Source organism: Oncorhynchus mykiss, chromosome 1, assembly GCF_013265735.2.
Source record: "Oncorhynchus mykiss isolate Arlee chromosome 1, USDA_OmykA_1.1, whole genome shotgun sequence".
Taxonomy (NCBI): domain Eukaryota; kingdom Metazoa; phylum Chordata; class Actinopteri; order Salmoniformes; family Salmonidae; genus Oncorhynchus; species Oncorhynchus mykiss.
Genome location: NC_048565.1, coordinates 23,977,840 through 23,992,847, shown reverse-complemented (window position 1 = coordinate 23,992,847; position 15,008 = coordinate 23,977,840). Strand labels below are relative to the sequence as shown.

Below are 15,008 nucleotides of genomic sequence, written 5' to 3'. Positions count from 1 at the left end.
AGCCGAGAAAGCGCTGCAACTCGACGCGTGACTTAGGGACGGGCCAATCAATGACAGCTTGGACCTTAGCGGGATCCATCTTAATGCCTTCAGCGGAAATAACAGAACCGAGAAATGTGACGGAGGAGGCATGAAAAGAGCACTTCTCAGCCTTCACAAAAAGACAATTCTCTAAAAGGCGCTGGAGGACACGTCGAACGTGCTGAACATGAATCTGGAGTGACGGTGAAAAAATCAGGATATCGTCAAGGTAAACGAAAACAAAGATGTTCAGCATGTCTCTCAGGACATCATTGACTAATGCCTGAAAGACAGCTGGAGCGTTAGCGAGGCCGAAAGGAAGAACCCGGTATTCAAAGTGCCCTAACGGAGTGTTAAACGCCGTCTTCCACTCGTCCCCCTCCCTGATGCGCACGAGATGGTAAGCGTTACGAAGGTCCAACTTAGTGAAAAACCTGGCTCCCTGCAGGATCTCGAAGGCTGAAGACATAAGAGGAAGCGGATAACGATTCTTCACTGTTATGTCATTCAGCCCTCGATAATCTATGCAGGGGCGCAGGGACCCGTCCTTCTTCTTAACAAAAAAAAACCCCGCTCCGGCGGGAGAGGAGGAGGGGACTATGGTACCGGCGGCAAGAGCTACAGACAAATAATCTTCGAGAGCCTTACGTTCGGGAGCCGACAGAGAGTATAGTCTACCCCGGGGGGGAGTGGTTCCCGGAAGGAGATCAATACTACAATCATACGACCGGTGTGGAGGAAGAGAGGTGGCCCTGGACCGACTGAACACCGTGCGCAGATCGTGATATTCCTCCGGCACTCCTGTCAAATCACCAGGCTCCTCCTGTGAAGAAGAGACAGAGGAAACAGGAGGGATAGCAGACATTAAACATTTCACATGACAAGAGACGTTCCAGGAGAGGATAGAATTACTAGACCAATTAATGGAAGGATTATGACAAACTAGCCAGGGATGGCCCAAAACAACAGGTGTAAAAGGTGAACGAAAAATTAAAAAAGAAATGGTTTCGCTATGATTACCAGAAACAGTGAGGGTTAAAGGCAGCGTCTCACGCTGAATCCTGGGGAGAGGACTACCATCCAGGGCGAACAAGGCCGTGGACTCCCTTAACTGTCTGAGAGGAATGTCATGTTCCCGAGCCCAGGTCTCGTCCATAAAACAGCCCTCCGCCCCAGAGTCTATTAAGGCACTGCAGGAAGCTGACGAACCGGTCCAGCGTAGATGGACCGACAAGGTAGTGCAGGATCTTGAAGGAGAGACAGGAGTAGTAGCGCTCACCAGTAGCCCTCCGCTTACTGATGAGCTCTGGCTTTTACTGGACATGAAGTGACAAAATGACCAGCAGAACCGCAATAGAGACAGAGGCGGTTGGTGATTCTCCGTTCCCTCTCCTTAGTCGAGATGCGGATACCTCCCAGCTGCATAGGCTCAGCACCCGAGCCGGCAGAGGAAGATGGTAGTGATGCGGAGAGGGGGGCAACGGAGAACGCAAGCTCCTTTCCACGAGCTCGGTGACGAAGATCAACCCGTCGCTCAATGCGAATAGCGAGTTCAATCAAGGAATCCACGCTGGAAGGAACCTCCCGGGAGAGAATCTCATCCTTTACCTCTGCGCGGAGACCCTCCAGAAAACGAGCGAGCAAAGCCGGCTCGTTCCAGCCACTGGAGGCAGCAAGAGTGCGAAACTCAATAGAGTAGTCTGTTATGGATCGATTACCCTGACATAGGGAAGACAGGGCCCTGGAAGCCTCCTCCCCAAAAACAGATCGATCAAAAACCCGTATCATCTCCTCCTTAAAGTCCTGATACTGGTTAGTACACTCAGCCCTTGCCTCCCAGATTGCCGTGCCCCACTCACGAGCCCGTCCAGTAAGGAGAGATATGACGTAGGCGACACGAGCAGTGCTCCTGGAGTAAGTGTTGGGCTGGAGAGAAAACACAATATCACACTGGGTGAGGAACGAGCGGCATTCAGTGGGCTCCCCAGAGTAACACGGCGGGTTATTGATTCTGGGCTCCGGAGATTCGAAAGCCCTGGAAGTGGCCGGTGGATCGAGGCGGAGATGGTGAACCTGTTCTGTGAGGTTGGAGACTTGGGTGGCCAGGGTCTCAACGGCATGTCGAGCAGCAGACAATTCCTGCTTGTGTCTGCCTAGCATCGCTCCCTGGATCTCGACGGCTGAGTGGAGAGGATCTGAAGTCGCTGGGTCCATTCTTGGTCGGATTCTTCTGTTACGGTGCGTGAATGAGGACCCAAAAGCGAATTAACGTAAACAGAGCTTCTTTAATAACAAAACAAAACGTAGGCTCAGATGGACCGGCAGGTTCCGACAGGACAGGACAAGGTTGCAGCAAACATGACGATAGTCTGGTTCAGGCATGAACAACACAAACAAGAATCCGACAAAGACAGGAGCAGAAACAGAGAGAGATATAGAGGACTAATCAGAGGGAAAAAGGGAACAGGTGGGAAAAGGGGTGACGAGGTAGTTAGGAGGAGACAAGGCACAGCTGGGGGAAAGAGGGGGAGAAAAGGTAACCTAACAACGACCAGCAGAGGGAGACAGGGTGAAGGGAAAGGACAGAAACAAGACACAACATGACAGTACATGACAGTGTCAGTCCGTTTCAAAGTTATAATTACCTCAGATTTTCTTCCGACGTAGGTAAACAAAGGAAGTATTATGTCAGAGGTGGCGTGTTAAACTCTATAACTCACTGCTCCCCCCCCCCCCACACCCATAGGAACCTGCCTCGTGCTATCATCATCTCCTTGCCCATCGTCACTGTGGTGTACGTACTGACTAACCTGGCCTACTTCACCACTCTGAGTCCAGAAGAGATGCTGAGCTCTGAGGCTGTGGCGGTGGTAAGTTCTCCCCCATACTGAACCAGCCTGTACTAGTCTCTCGTGACAGATTTATGGTGTTGAGATTAGCCTGTACATACAGTACAGAACTGTCTCTCCACTGGTACACACTCAATATCAGGTTACGTACATCACTGTATGTCTTAGTACACACAGCCCAGTGACAGGTAGACAGAATTTGTTTGCTGATATTGTTTGTTTTTCTGTCCTTCAGGACTTTGGAAACTACCACCTGGGCCCCATGGCTTGGATCATCCCTGTGTTTGTGGGACTGTCCTGTTTCGGCTCTGTTAATGGCTCTCTCTTTACATCATCCAGGTATCTCACAAACACACACACACTTACACCAGTGGAGTCTGGTGGGAGGAGCTATAGGAGGATGGGCTCAGTGTAATGTCTGGAATGGAATTAATGGAATGGTATAAAACATATAAAGCCATGTTTGACTCTATTCCAGACATTACGATGAGCCCGTCCTCCTATAGCTCTTCCCACCATAGTCCTCTGACTTACACTTATTAATTCACACACAAAATCCAAAGCTATATACAAGTATGCTCTTTTGGTTTGTGTGTATGTATAAATACTATAACCCCTGTTCTCTTTGTCAGGTTGTTCTTTGTGGGCTCAAGAGAAGGCCACCTCCCCAGTCTGCTGTCCATGATCCACCCCGACCTGCTGACCCCTCTGCCGTCACTCATCTTCACAGTACGTAACCTCTCTCTGACCAGGTGCTTCTCAAAACTGCCCCACCATCGAGGGCTCTCATCATTCAATATGCAAAGTAAAATATAATATTGGAACTTGTAGTCAAACATTGAGCCTGAGGATTGAGGCTCAGTATTATGCTTATTATTAGCAATTTTTCATGCCTGTCTACAATAGTCACTGCTGTGTGCTACGTTCACATCTCTCTCTCATACTTCCCTCACAGTGCCTCATGACGCTGCTGTACGCCTTCTCCAACGACATCTTCTCTGTCATCAACTTCTTCAGTTTCTTCAACTGGCTCTGTATTGCCATGGCGATAATCGGCATGATGTGGCTGCGCTACAAGAAACCTGAGCTGGAACGACCAATTAAGGTGAGAATATGTGTAATGTCTTGAACCTGTTTTCAACTGATCAGGCACCAGAGAGAGAGCTCTTTGTTTGCGGCTGATGCACGTTCATTTTTAATTTAGTCATGTAGAAACTGTCACACTGGAATTTTCCACTCCTAATGCCAGGTTCAGCAGTTTACTTGTCTAACATCGGCTCACTTGCGCTGAGGTGGGAGGGGTGGCAATATTTGAAATATGTCCTTAAAAACACGTGCAAAAGTGACAATTTCATGCAGCACTAATTGGAAGTTTTAAGACCCACAAAATGCAGGTCTTAACGGTAACTCAGTTGATAATGGCATGGATGGTGAGAGCGGAACAGAGGCCTATCCAGACATGACACACAGTGCCCATGGAAGAGAGATGTGCATTTTGTGCCAGTGAATCTTGTATTTAGACACATAAAAAAACTGTTGGTTTCCTGTCATTTTGTTTAATATGATTAAAAAACAAGAATGCCTACCCTCCCCTTAATCAAGGCTGGTTTAGCAGCATCGCATAGGTGTGTCTTTTAATACTGGCCATTAACCAGGTAGCCTATGAATAAAGGGCTTTTAAATGGTCTACTGAGAGTGCTTTGAAATATATATTTATTATAATTTTTTCCTCGTGTTTTTATTATTCATAATTCACATACCTGCGTACTTCATTTTTCTTGTTTGAGTAGGCTATCCAACCTCATTTTCAAAGCGCGCCACTCGTTCGATTACCAAAGACACGCCCGCTCCTTCAAATTATTCAATCTTCCTATAATGCCATATCAATTGCAATTTGATTTTTTTTTTATCTGCCTTGAACATAGGCAACGGTACAATTGACAGGAGCCTAGTATTTTGTATAGATGTGCGAATGATATGCGCAAAGACATTTACACCTTTGTGTGCACAGTGCCATGGAACGAGATAAGCGATTTGTGATATCATGCATCTGACCCGATCCTATTTCAAAATATTGTTGTTGGTTTACATTTTTAAAATTTTATTTAAACTAATTTATTAGAAAGATTCACCGTCCATGGGTTTTTGGTGAGTATGTACTTGGCTCGAATACAATGCAATTTCGTCTGCTATTTCTGGAGAAGTGCAAATATGGTAACTTTGTGCTGAATCTTTATCCAGCTTCTTTGAAATTGCCTTACCTTATCTCTAAGTTGCCCCTGTATCCCACGGCGAGCAATTATGGTGCCTCTAACTGTTTTTAGACATAGCTTATTTAAAACCGTTTTTTCATTTGAATAGAATTATTCATATCTTATCAATAGACTAGTGAATTTAATCTGATTATTGACTACGTTTTGCCTGTCCATGTCTGCCATTTAAGTAGGTCTAGTCCCTATATACACACAATGCCTTCGGGGGTACGCCAAATAAAAAAAAAATCACATTTATATTTTCCAACGGGGCTATACATTTGGGTGAGTTTTTTTTCTCGCCTTAATAGCCTCGTTTCACTATCCAAAATAAAATGAAACCATCTAGTGTTCAGCGAAATAACAACCCAATGTCAAATACAGGTAACCTAGTCAAATAATTAACATCCAATCACATTAACCGTTACTCTCTCGCGGGAATTCCAGTAACGGTCCGAATGTAGCAAAACGTAGCTGCTGCCCATTCCGTTTGCTCGAAAGTAGATTAATGGTTCAAAAAAGTAAGGCCTCGTCCATAGCGACACATACCAGCTCTACTGCACCTGTCGACGACACAATTGTTCTGCTTCCACAAGCACATCCAATGCAAGCATCAGTAATTCTACATTTGTTGATAACCCAGCTACCATTGACACTGACAGTTGTGAATCTGATGCAGCCGAAGAGCTACTGCCCCCTTACCCGGGAAACCACCGAACAACAGACAGGGACGTTGTACCATCGAAGAGGTGCAAATATGATGAACTACATTGATTTGGGGTTCACTTATATTGGGAGTAGTGCCTTTCCTCAGCCACAGTGTATTATATGTGCAAAAATACTATCTGACAACTCGATGAATCCTTCACTCTTGTGCAGACATTTTGAAATATGCCAATTTGAAAAATAAGCCAGAATTAAGACGACTTTCGAGTAGTAAGACGTATAAAAGCAACAGATACCATTAATAAAAAGGGTCTAGAAGCTTCTTATATGGTGAGCTAACAAGTGGCTAGGACAGGCAAGCCCCATGCTATTGTGTAGGACTTTATTCTTCCTGCTGCCGCGGATATGGCTGGGACAATGCTCGGGGGAAAGGCACAAAAAATGTACAGACAATGACTTCATCAAACAACACTGTTTCACAATGCATCAGTGACATGGCAGATGTTTTGAAACAATTACTGCTTCGCATACAAGCCAGTGAGTTCTCTGCATTACAGCTGGATGAGTCAACAGACGTGAAGGTCCTGGCTCAGCTCCTGGTATATGTCCGTACATTTATGGGGGTCAATTAAGGAAGACATCCTCTTCTGCAAACCACTGGAAACCCAGACAACAGGAAAGGATATTTTTAAAGTACTGGACAGCTTTGTGACATCAAATGGACTTTGAGATGTGTTGGTATCTGTACTGATGGCGCAAAAGCCATGACAGGGAGACATAGTGGAGTGGTAATGTGCGTGCAAGCAGTTGCTCCCAACGCCACTTGGGTACACTGCAGCATCCACCGAGAGGCTCTTGCTGCCCGGGGAATGCCTGACAGCTTGAAAGACATTTTGGACACTACAGTGAAAATGGCTAAATGTGTTAAAGCATGCAATGATATAGGCAGTGACCATGTAACACTTTTACAACATACCGAAGTGTGGTGGTTATCAAGGGGCAAATTATTTACAAGTTTTTTTTTAAATTGAGACACGAGCTTCAAGTTTTCTTTACTGACCATCATTTTCACTTGTCTGCCTGATTGCATGATGACAGGTTTCTCACACAACTGACCTGTCTGGGTGATGTTTTTTCTCACCTGAATGATCTGAGTCTAGGATGACAGGGACTCTCCGCAATTATATTCAATGTGCGGGACAAAATTGAGGCTGTGATTAAGAAGTCTGCATTAACAAGGACAACACAGGTCTTGTGGGGAAATGAACTCAAGCTTACGGACAATGTCAAATGTGATACAGCGAAGCACCTGTGTGAGTTGGGTGGGCAATTACGCAGGTACTTCCCAAAACGGATGACACAAACAAATTAATTTGTTATCCCTTTCATGCCCTGCCTCCAGTCCCCTTACCGATATCTGAACAAGAGAGCCTCTGCCAGATTTCTGGATTGGGCTGCGCTCCGAGTATCCTGCCTTGGCAAATCGTGCTGTTAAGACACTGATGCCCTTTGCAACCACGTAGCTATGTGAGAGTGGATTATCGGCCTTCAATAGCATGACAACTAAATACAGGCACAGACTGTGTGTGGAAAAAGACTGAGACTCTCACCAATACAACCCAACATTGCAGAGTTATGTGCATCCTTTCAAGCACACCCTTCTCGTTAACTTGTGGTGAGTTATTCACAATGTTTGATGAACAAATAAGGTTTTATATGTAAGGTGGTTAAATAAAGAGCAAAACTATTGATTATTATTACATTATTTGTTCCCTGGTCCTATAAGAGCTCTTTGTCACTTCCCACGAGGCGGGTTGTGACACAAACTCACACTCATTCCGATTGGCCAGTGAGTGGCCAAGCGTCGACACACCCACAACTTGTTTATTCATCAAAACCTACAGCGCTACTGCCAACAGTAAGATTTACCATTGCAAGGGAAGGGGGATGCCTAGTCAGTTGCACATCTGAATTCATTCAACCAAAATGTGTCTTCCGCATTTAACCCAACCCCTCCGAATCAGAGCAGTGCGGGGGGCTGCCTTAATCGATATCCATGTCATCGTCGCCCAATAGAGCCCAGAGAGAGAGAGGGGGAGGACGGTAGAAGAAGAAGAAAGAAAAGAAGGAGCTTGAACTGGTTACTTGGCGGCGTAGACCGCAGTGTGACCTGCCATTGGCATGAGCTGCTGGCTATAGAAGGTAGAGCAGCATGTGCACTGAGACAGTCGCCCTAGGACTGTTGGGACACACAGAGACCCTTTGTGTGACTGTGGGTCCTCTGCCTGCCCCCAAAATGGACCTATAATGGCCTGAACCCATCTGTCTGGTTGACATGGCGATGTGTTAATGAGGGGAGTGGCCGAGAGAGGCAGTGAAGTGAAAGAGGCCAGCGCTGCACAGTTCAGATCTCTATCTATCACAGATAAATCTGTCCTGTGTGTTTGTGTTGGGACTGGGTTTGGGATAGATGACCTTACAGTGGCTCTGTGCCACAATAAAGGAGGGGCTGGAGGGGTTCTTCAACATCTCTGCCTTTTGAATATCTCGATCTCGTATACCCGCTTGCTGGTACTCATTTAGTTAGTGTGGATCAACATCAGACTGCATTTGGCAGCCTCTGAAAATGTCAGTTATTGGTCCGATGGTCCAGATTCAGCTGGATGTGAGTCAGTGTTCTGATCAGAGCTTGACGAAAGTGCACAAACACTCCCCTTCCCTCTCCACTCAGCATTTCACATCTAACCCTCCTCAGAGTTTTAACCTTAAGCATTTACCTCAGTAAGACTGATGAGAGAGGCCCATTTGCTATGTATTATCTTCTACTTTTAAAATATTATATTTTAAATATTCTATTTAGTAGATGAAGATGCTTTGTGAATTACTGTCATACAATTTCACAATATTTTCCTATTTTAATTCCCTCAGGATGGGTTTAGTTTGAATCCAGTCATTCTCTGTGTGTTTTGTTAACGGTAGTGTCAGTGTGTTTGTCTGTCCTGGTTTATTTATTCAGTGTCACATTTAAATGTTTCCCCCAGGTGAATATCCTGCTGCCTATCAGCTTTGTCCTGGCTTGTATGTTCCTCATCGTGGTGTCCATCTGGAAAACACCTGTGGAGTGTGCCATTGGCTTTGGCATCATTGCCACTGGAGTGCCAGTCTACTACATTGGCGTTTGGTGGCAAAACAAGCCCAAATGGCTCCTTCAGTTTATCTGTAAGTTTCCGTTATGAATTGCTTCAATGCTCTCTCTGGACCTATCTGCATGATTGTAGTCTGTTTCTGATTATACAGTGATTGTGACTTACGGTGTGTTTCTCTCTCCAGTCTCTTCCACGGCGCTTTGCCAGAAGCTGATTGGGGTGGTACCACAGGAATCCTGAAGAGGAGCTAAAGCGACGAAGCCCCTCGACATACAACCCCAGTGACCACTTATCTACCCCCTCACCCCTGGAGGCACCTGCTCCCAGTCTACACCCTCACTCAGCCCCCATCAATGTTTTTTAGGTCTAATCATTCCTTCTGATCTCCTAGTGTTCTAGTGCAGGAGAGCCATGCTGCTAGACTGCTGTGCCCAGCACGGCCCCCCTCCACCCTGCACATACTGTAACTGTTGGGATACCTTCAGACAGGTTTTCACTGCAAACGTTGTTTCAGTCTTCAAGATTTTGTTGATCTTGAATGTCTTTGTACCGAACCACGGCTCACAAGTGTTGTATTTATGAGGATTATGTAACTTCTGTTTACAGAAAAATTTCCTCTCGTTCAAACTATTCTTTCACTGAAGGTTTGGCATCCCTGTGTTCATATAGTTGCAATCTGTGCTTTCAGTCAATTGTGATGTGTGGCCTGGCTTGGTGCTAATTCCTGGTAGGCCAAAGCTAGAATTGTTGTTCAGATTCACTGACTCACTGTTTCACAGTTGTTCTGCCATTACCCAGTTAGTGAGTCAACTGCTTCCCAGAAGGGCATCGTGTCTGTTTGTTGCCATGGCTTCTATTTCAGCAGCTTACAGGCTGTTGAACGCAGACATTATGTGTTGTAGTCTGGGTGTTTGTTTTTCTGTATGCTTTTGTTTTCAGCTTTTTTTGGGGAAAGGTTTAATGTATCTGTAAAGGATAGCGAAATATCAATTTGATTATACTAGTGCCTCTGATAAAGCCAAGGCTATTCAGTTCCCTGACTACAGACACACTTGAACTCATCTGACCCCTGAGAAGCTGAAAACTGAGGGAAATGGACGTGTAACAGTGGTTGGAGCGTAAGTGTTATAATTCTTATATGATAGCACCCCTCCCCATCTACGGCAGATCAGACTGGCTCACTGCACCCTGTGCACCATGTTGTAAATCCCTGCTTTGGCCGTTATTTTTAAAATCTTTGTAGATATGAATTTCTACTTTCATGAGGTAGATGCAGTGGAGCTTTTTTTTAATGCTGTCAATTAACTTTTTTGTATATCCAAGGACGTCTTAGTTTCCCGAGAGATTACTGGTTCACAAATAGACCATGCATGGGACATAATTATTATAATTATAGTTATTTTTACAACTATTCCGAGTATACAAATTACAGAGACCCTTTTGCTTGTCTGTAGATTTGTCATTAAATCACCAGTAGCCTTCCGACTGTACCATGTCTTACCTCAGTGGACCTACAGTATCACAGGAATATAATATAGCTGGTTGTAAATCTTACAAATATAACATCATGTTTTTTTTAATGCTGATGTAATACAAACTTGTGAACATAATAGTTGTCTGCTTGAGCTCAATCCAGACTACATACATTACGAGCAAGGATTTCATTTGTTCTTAGATCACAATGATCTTGTGGGTATCATCAGATGCACATGGGTATTGTTGCTATTAACTACTGTTATGTCGAAGAGTTTTAAAACAGGACAGGTTGTAACCAAGGCCCCCAATAGGAACACTGTCACAGTGACTACTTTTTACCTGTGACAAGGCTGGCTAATAACCTCCGAATTTTGGGTTAGAATGGGCTATTGTGGGTGTGTGCATGTCTTAGAATAGGGTCACAGCTGTAAAGATGATTTAATTGTTTTAGTGTGTCTGTTTCTGCTTGCATGTGTCTACTGTACGTTGTCACTACTGTCAGCAACTATCAACTTCATAAAATGATTTCTACATTTAAGTGTGATGATGAGATTTGTGCGGTAAAGGTTTAATGAGGTATGGACCATGGTTGTTGGAGATGTGTGGTTTCCCCGTCAAAAGGTGGGTAGGCGGGCAGGGCATAGCAGAGCAAAGGTTAAAACCACAGTCTTTGGATACAGATGCCTCAGAGGGTGGGACAGGGGAGACACAGGACTGGAGGTGGATGGTTGACAAGATTATTAATTCATTGTTATTTTTTTGCTGAAAAAGAAAATTTCAAGCGTACTATATTAACAAAAATCATCCTGCAGAAGCTTGTCCAGACCTGTTTATTTGAATGTGTTCCTCCACATTGTGACACAGTAAAGCTTTGTAAAGCCAATGACATGTGTTGTGCTATAGACCACGTGGTCACTGTGGTAACCATATAGCTCATGAGTCTGACTTACCATTGGTTTCCTGGAGGATGTGTCATTGTATGTAGAACAGCAGAATGTCTTGCTAACACTCCAGCCATCAGAAGATGTTAACTAATTTAAATAGCACTGTAGAAGGTTTTATTTATTTATTGTAGGATCTGTTAGTCCCCACATTTTTTTACAGGGCATTTGTTAAAGTGCTTTATGAATAAATATTTTTTTCCATACGTGTATGTATTGTCAAATTTTTGGTCTCCTTTATCCTGTGTTCTTATCATGTTAATAAAATATGTTTCAATGCAATCCTCTTTGTAACTGATTTTTAAATACACTACAGGACGTGCTTCATATTGACTACTTGTCTGGACAAACCCACTGGGCACAAACATCCATTCAACATCTAGTTTTGTAGAGTTGTCAACTAACGTGACTTCAACTTCAAATCAACAAAAATATAAACCATGTCATTGGATTTAAGTTTAAAGTTGGGTAAAAAACGTTGATTCCTTGTCGTCACATTGCAGTTTTTTGTTAAAGTGACATGGAAACAGCATTGATTAAAATCATATTTAAAATTGTATTTGTCACATGCGCCAAATACAACAGGTGAAACACTTACAGTGGGGCAAAAACGTACTTAGTCAGCCACCAATTGTGCAAGTTCTCCCACTTAAAAATATGAGAGAGGCCTGTAATTTTCATCATAGGTCCACTTCAACTATGACAGACAAAATGAGATTTTTTTTTCTCCAGAAAATCACATTGTAGGATTTTTAATGAATTTATTTGCAAATTATGGTGGAAAATAAGTATTTGGTCACCTACAAACAAGCAAGATTTCTGGCTCTCACAGACCAGTAACTTCTTCTTTAAGAGGCTCCTCTGTCCTCCACTCATTACCTGTATTAATGGCACCTGTTTGAACTTGTTATCAGTATAAAAGACACCTGTCCACAACCTCAAACAGTCACACTCCAAACTCCACTATGGCCAAGACCAAAGAGCTGTCAAAGGACACCAGAAACAAAATTGTAGACCTGCACCAGGCTGGGAAGACTGAATCTGCAATAGCTAAGCAGCTTGGTTTGAAGAAATCAACTGTGGGAGCAATTATTAGGAAATGGAAGACATACAAGACCACTGATAATCTCCCTCGATCTGGGGCTCCACGCAAGATCTCACCCCGTGGGGTCAAAATAATCACAAGAACGGTGAGCAAAAATCCCAGAACTACACGGGGGGACCTAGTGAATGACCTGCAGAGAGCTGGGACCAAAGTAACAAAGCCTACCATCAGTAACACACTACGCCGCCAGGGACTCAAATCCTGCAGTGCCAGACGTGTCCCCCTGCTTAAGCCAGTACATGTCCAGGCCCATCTGACGTTTGCTAGAGAGCATTTGGATGATCCAGAAGAAGATTGGGAGAATGTCATATGGTCAGATGAAACCAAAATATAACTTTTTGGTAAAAACTCAACTCGTCGTGTTTGGAAGACAAAGAATGCTGAGTTGCATCCAAAGAACACCATACCTACTGTGAAGCATGGGGGTGGAAACATCATGCTTTGGGGCTGTTTTTCTGCAAAGGGACCAGGACGACTGATCCATGTAAAGGAAAGAATAAATGGGGCCATGTATCGTGAGATTTTGAGTGAAAACCTCCTTCCATCAGCAAGGGCATTGAAGATAAAACGTGGCTGGGTCTTTCAGCATGACAATGATCCCAAACACACCGCCCGGGCAACGAAGGAGTGGCTTCGTAAGAAGCATTTCAAGGTCCTGGAGTGGCCTAGCCAGTCTCCAGATCTCAACCCCATAGAAAATCTTTGGAGGGAGTTGAAAGTCCGTGTTGCCCAGCAACAGCCCCAAAACATCACTGCTCTAGAGGAGATCTGCACGTCGGAATGGGCCAAAATACCAGCAACAGTGTGTGAAAGCCTTGTGAAGACTTACAGAAAACGTTTGACCTCTGTCATTGCCAACAAAGGGTATATAACAAAGTATGGAGATAAACTTTTGTTATTGACCAAATACTTTTTTTCCACCATAATTTGCAAATAAATTAATTAAAAATCCTACAATGTGATTTTCTGGATTTTTTTTCTCATTTTGTCTGTCATAGTTGAAGTGTACCTATGATGAAAATTACAGGCCTCTCTCACCTTTAAGTGGGAGAACTTGCACAATTGGTGGCTGACTAAATACTTTTTTGCCCCACTGTACATACAAGTCCTCAACCAACAATGCAGTTTTAAGAAAATAGAGTTAAGAAAATATTTACTAAACAAACTAAATAAAAAAATCAAATGAAAAGTAGCACAAAATAACAATGAGGCTATATACAGGGGGTACCAGTACCGAGTCTGTGTGGGGTACAGGTTATTCGAAGTAATTTGTACATGTAGGTAAGGGTAAAGTGACTATGCATAGATAAACAGCGAGTAGCAGCAGTGTAAAAACAAGGGGGATGGGTGTCAATGCAAATAGTCTGGGTAGCCATGTGATTAATTGTTCAGCAGTCTTTTGGCTTGGGGGTCAAAGCTTTAAGGAGCCTTTTGGACCTAGACTTGGTGCCCCAGTACCACTTGCCATGCAGTAGCAGAGAGAACAGTCTATGACTTTGGTGACTGGAGTCGTTTACATTTTTTTGGGCCTTCCTCTTACACCATCTAGTATATAGGTCCTTGATGGCAGGAAGCTTGGCACCTTGATGTACTACCCTGTGTAGCGCCTTACGGGTCGGATGCCGAGCAGTTGCCATACCAGGCGGTGATGCAACTGTTCTGGATGCTCCCGATGGTGCAGCTGTAGAACTTTTTGAGGATCTGGGGACCCGTGCCAAATATTTTCAGTCTCTCTTTACAACTTTCTTGGTGTGTTTGGACCATGATAGTTTGTTGGTGATGTGGACACCAAGGAACTTGAAACTCTCGACCCGCTCCACTACAGCCCCGTTGATGTGAATCTGGGCGTGTTTGTCCCTCGTTTTCCTGTAGTCCACGATCATTTACTTTGTCTTGCTCACGTTGAGGGAGAGGTTGTTGTCCTGGCACCACACGGCGAGGTCTCTGACCCCCTCCCTATAGGCTGTCTCATCATCATCGGTGATCAGGCCTACCACTGTTGTGTCGTCAGCAAAAATGCAGAGTCAGGCGCAGAACACAGTTCTGAGTAATGATTCCAAAATTTACTCCAAAATAGGTACGATTCCAACAAGGAACAAACACAATAATCCATAGCACAAACAACGAGAACCAACATGACAAACAATAACGCACAAAACAGAGAGGGAAATCAGAGGGTTAAATAAGGAACATGATCAATGGAATGGAAATCAGGTGTGTATGATTAAGACAAAACAAAATGAAAATTAAACATGGATCGGTGGTGTCTAGAAAGCCAGTGACGTCGACCGCCAAACGCCGGGATTTCTGTGTTCGGCCTAGTATGGTTATCAATCAGAGGCAGCAGTCAATCGTTAACCCTGATTGAGAATCATACTTAGGTAGCCTGGTTTCACTTTAGAGTTGTGGGTGTTTAATTTCTGTGTTTGTGTTTGAGCCACACGGGACTGTTTCGTTTGTTTCACGTTGTTATTTTGTATTTTGTAGTGTTCAGTTTTTCTTATTAAATTATGGACACTTACCACGCTACAAATTGGTCCGATCTATCTTAC

General features: G+C 44.0%; 1 protein-coding gene across 1 annotated transcript in view; it reads left to right on the top strand.

The window, feature by feature from the left end:
* The window catches only part of LOC110511826 (large neutral amino acids transporter small subunit 1), a 34,563-nt gene extending 22,930 nt beyond the window's left edge, over window positions 1–11,633 (top strand). The window contains exons 5-10 of the mRNA XM_021592581.2: window positions 2,768–2,891; window positions 3,106–3,209; window positions 3,503–3,599; window positions 3,826–3,975; window positions 8,830–9,007; window positions 9,119–11,633. Of these exons, the coding sequence (XP_021448256.2) occupies window positions 2,768–2,891; window positions 3,106–3,209; window positions 3,503–3,599; window positions 3,826–3,975; window positions 8,830–9,007; window positions 9,119–9,174 (709 nt within the window). The 3' untranslated portion in view covers window positions 9,175–11,633. The remainder of the gene's footprint in view (window positions 1–2,767; window positions 2,892–3,105; window positions 3,210–3,502; window positions 3,600–3,825; window positions 3,976–8,829; window positions 9,008–9,118) is intronic.
* Window positions 11,634–15,008: the final 3,375 nt, after the last annotated feature.